Consider the following 4,716-nt stretch of genomic DNA (forward strand, 5'->3'; position numbering starts at 1 on the left):
TTTATTATTTATTTTACAAAAACTAAAAGGCTTATTACATTCATTTGACCCCATTTTAAAAGTGAACATAAAAAATTAGTTTAACTTTTAAAATAATTATGATTTCTATAAATTAAAGTAAAACGAAAGTCATTATAATTAAACATGCACAAATAGCCTCTATTTTAAAAAACAAAAAACAAAACAAGAAATAATACAAATAATTGTGCACGAGTATAAGCTATTTTAAATAAACAAAATGAAAAAATAGCTATTCAAGACTCAATTAAGAAGACACATGCGTTGGATGAAAAAGAACCCCACCCATACGGACTAAAGTGGAAGCCTTATAGCAGAATCTCTCCAAATATATATATCTGACCTGGTACGTACTCCGCGAACGTAGAATAACTTTTCCGTTTTGATTGCCTTTTCTTTTGCAAGACTGTTTCTTCTCGTTGGCCTTGGAAAACTTAGACTTTTTTTTCTCTTTTTAATTTTTATTTTAATATTCTCCTTTCTTGTAAAACTTCTTCCCCAAAAAGACATTTCTTTGCCCAGAAAACAGAATTTTCAAACTTATTATTGATGTTCATCATATATTGGCAGTAGTAGCTCACCTCAACAATTTCATTATATGGTTCGTTATTATAATTTGTCACGACTTTACTTTTTCACGCTTGGTTTATTCATGATATGAAATTTCAATATTTTGAGAAAAAGACTTAAGGCACCTCTTACTTTCTTTGCTTTTTAACATGAACGTTATTTCCTTGTAGACAATATATATTTTAATTGTGATTATTAAGATTTATATAATGGATATATTATGCAGGTTTGGGTGTGGCTTAGGACTAGATATGGCGTACAAGGTGGATCACGAATACGATTACCTGTTTAAGATTGTGTTGATTGGAGATTCAGGTGTTGGCAAATCCAATATACTTTCTAGGTTTACCAGAAACGAGTTTTGTCTTGAGTCTAAGTCTACCATTGGAGTTGAGTTTGCAACTCGGACATTACAGGTTTGGTTTTCATTGTCGACCTTTCCATTTTAATTAATATGCACATTCAACCCGGATACCCAATAGATATATTGTAAATCTAGCTGCTAATTATATTTTTCATTGCATAATCTTCACTTTTCGTTCTCCATTTTTTCACTTTTGCAGATTTCAGTTTGTTTTTTCTTATCCCAAAAACATTTTGTGGCGATGGCTATATATATTTTTTTCCCACAAACTATTCTAATTCATGCTTAGTTTTATTTATAAAAAAAATTCAATTATAATTATTAAATTTATATTCTGTGAAATAAATAAACAATATTATATATATAAATGAATGATATAAACATCTTAAACAAAAATATTGTTTATGTTTTTTTAAATATATATATATATATATATATAATATGATAAGTTTTTTAAACGTGTATGATAATTTTTTAATAAAATTAAGATTATGTATTTTATATTATTATAATGATATTTTATAATATTTAAATTTATATTAATAAAAGTATTAAATATTTAGTTTTGTATTAAATATTATTAATATAATATTTTATAATATTTAAATTTTAGTGTAATTAGTGAAAATATAGGATTATATATTATTATCAAAATAATATTTATAACAATTGAATTTATATTAATATAATTATTAAATATATAATTTTGTATTATATATTATTATAATAATGATATTTTATAATTTTAAATTTGAATTTGAACTTATATTAATATAAATATTATATATGTAGTCTTATATTAAATATTATTACAATAATGATATTTATAATATTTTAATTTATATTAATATAATTAATAAATATGTATTTTAGTTAGTTTTAAAAATATATTCTGTTAAATATCTAGAATATTTTATTAAAGTTAAGCAAACAAATCTTTAAAATAAAGAATTACAGTTATATATACTTTTTTATATAGAAGAGATGTAATTGTAAAATAAACTCATATTAATTAATTCTTAACACACCCACTCTCCCAATATATCTATCCACCACTACGAATAACAATTTCCACTATATGATACAATGATAGGCACAACATAATTATTTGTTATTAAATGTCACTTTTGTTTGCTTCAAAAAAAAAATTGTAATTAAAACTTAACATTTAGTCCAAACTTATTATTTATGTATAATGAAAATTTTATTATAGTTAAAAAAATATTTAGTCAGTAATTTTCGTAACTAATTATTAATTTTTTTTTAAAGGAACTAACTAATTCTTTTAGCTATGAAGTTTTTAGTGAAGACATAAATTCAGATGTGTTTAAGTTACAAGTTCGTTTACAAATTTGAACGAGTGATTATTACAAATTGCGTGGGTTGTGTGATTTATTTATTTACGTCTAGTATATTGTGCCTAAATAAGCTGCTCGTTTATACCAACCCATGACCCTTCAAACCAAATAAATTGATTCAACGATCCTGCCTATAAATTCTGTTATTGGTGCTGTATTTGCACACATTTCATTTCAATATTCTATCAGCAAAATGCTAAATGAAAATCCTTTTTCTTTTCACAGACAAAATAACGATGTGGCACTAATGCATTTATTACCACAAAATAGCAAGTCTTCTGTCATGTCTCAGCAAGCTTTTAGCTAGCAAAACAAAGACTCAAGAAGCCTGTAAAGAAAAACGAATATACTGAAAAGCATAAAAATCACATAATTAAGCGGTTTCACATTGCTTTGCCTATAGCCTACGTTTATACGATTAGTTTCAAATCAATGAAATTTCACTGTAGTAGAAAGGGAAAAATACAGGAAAGTAGCCCGTAAGACAAACATGCCAAAAAGTTTATTCATTGCCATAAAACTAAATGTCAGTTACAAACCCCTAACGCCGCGTTCTTTTACTAATTTGTTTGTCTTTATTTTATGTTTTAATTTAATGCTCAAAGTAAATGATAGCTCTGTACCAAAAGAAATAAAAAATCTTGTTCATTCTCTTTACTATAATAATAATTCAAGTGCACACATTTCAGGTAGAAGGTAAGACAGTGAAGGCACAAATATGGGACACAGCCGGCCAAGAAAGGTACCGAGCCATAACTAGTGCTTACTACAGAGGAGCCGTTGGTGCTCTCCTGGTGTATGACATAACGAAGAGGCAAACCTTTGAGAACGTCCAGAGGTGGCTGCGCGAGCTGAGGGACCACGCAGACTCCAACATTGTCATCATGATGGCTGGTAACAAGGCCGACCTCAATCACCTTCGAGCGATCTCGGCGGAGGAAGCTGCTGCCTTGGCTGAGAAAGAAGGTTTGTCGTTCCTCGAGACATCGGCGCTTGAGGCCCTCAACGTCGAGAAGGCATTCCAGAGCATTTTGCTTGACATTTACCAGATAATAAGCAAAAAGGCATTGGCTGCTCAGGAGGCAGCTTCCTCCACTGGCCTCCCTCAAGGCACTGCCATTAATGTTGGAAATTTTTCTGGTAACCTCATAAACAAGAGAGCTCCTTGTTGCTCTGACTAACAAGGGCATTTTTCGTCTATTCATGAAGGAAGGAAAATGATTTATTTGATTTGGGACTTTAACATGTAACATTGAAGGTGGATGTGCTTACCGAAAAGAAACACAATTATGGTTTTTCATAACAAAACTTAGTGCTATTAATTTGCTTGTTTGGAGCGTTACTAATAGCTTTAAGTTTTTTTCAAAAAACAAAACATTGGCACGACACGTTTTTCTTGTATTGTGGAATCGCACAGACTTGTATACGAATGTATAAGAGATTTCTGTAAATGGCTTTAAAATAGTTTGTGCGCGTATGCCGATACTGGTGAATGCTGATCGATATTATGTATTTTTGTTATAGCAAATATCATTTTGCGCAGAAAAAGAGGAAACATTAGGGGTGTTGTTATGGTCCAGATGAATATACATTCTAACTATGATTAATTCTCAGTTTTTTATTCCGTTTGCTCCTTCCCCAAGCTGTATGTTTTTTTTTTCTTTTTCCTTTCTTCTTATATGGTGGAAACGCATGCATGTCACCAAATGGGAAATTTCTTTGTAAAAATATTATTATAATATATCTATTTTTTTTTAAATTTAATATCTATAAAGTTATAAATTTAATGCATTTATAATTTCACTATTATAAAATAATATATTAATAACGTTTTCTTAAATTAGTATCATTCAAATATTATTTTCAAGAATAATTATGTAGTACTCTATAATAAATTATTGTTATATATGATTAATTAGAATTATTTGAACATTGTTCTAACTTTTAGTATTTAATAATACTTAAAAAAATTATAATTTGAAACACTTAAATTGAAAAATAAATCTTATAACATGTAATACTTCAGGATTCTTGGACTTTAATAAGCATTCAAATTAATTTTTTTAAAAGTACACATAACACTATAAATTTTAAAAAAAATTGAAAAATACAAAATTTTACAAAAATTACCGAAATACGAATATGTAATAGTAATGTTACTGCTTGTTACAATTTTCTATCTAGTCTCTAAATGTTATTTACAAAATTGTAACATAATGTTACAAATTTATACATTTTAGTTACAAATTTGTAAGCTTTGGTTACAAAAAAAAAAACCGTATTACAATGATGCCCTTCTGTATTTATTTAATTTTTTATGATTCTATATTTTTAGATTCTTTTAAAATCTTATGTATTTTTGTAAACTTTTCGAAAATATATATATACCATTTAATTAGTATATAA

At 27.3% G+C, this 4,716-nt stretch overlaps 1 protein-coding gene across 1 annotated transcript; it reads left to right on the forward strand.

The window, feature by feature from the left end:
- Window positions 1–343: 343 nt before the first annotated feature.
- LOC133794036 (ras-related protein Rab2BV-like) lies at window positions 344–3,684 on the forward strand. The gene is made up of 3 exons (XM_062231214.1): window positions 344–619; window positions 815–1,004; window positions 3,000–3,684. Exons 2-3 carry the CDS (start codon window positions 840–842, stop codon window positions 3,489–3,491), a joined length of 657 nt encoding a protein of 218 aa, XP_062087198.1. The 5' UTR covers window positions 344–619; window positions 815–839; the 3' UTR covers window positions 3,492–3,684.
- The last annotated feature ends 1,032 nt before the right edge of the window (window positions 3,685–4,716 follow it).

The sequence above is a fragment of the Humulus lupulus genome, chromosome 8 (genome assembly GCF_963169125.1).
Source record: "Humulus lupulus chromosome 8, drHumLupu1.1, whole genome shotgun sequence".
NCBI classification, from domain to species: Eukaryota; Viridiplantae; Streptophyta; class Magnoliopsida; order Rosales; family Cannabaceae; genus Humulus; species Humulus lupulus.

Bases quoted from the DNA above. Each gene is read 5' to 3' on its own strand.
- LOC133794036 (XM_062231214.1), top strand. From the start codon at position 840: ATGGCGTACAAGGTGGATCACGAATACGATTACCTGTTTAAGATTGTG. The intron at 1,005-2,999 runs GTTTGGTTTTCA...CACACATTTCAG, and splicing joins TTGCAACTCGGACATTACAG to GTAGAAGGTAAGACAGTGAA.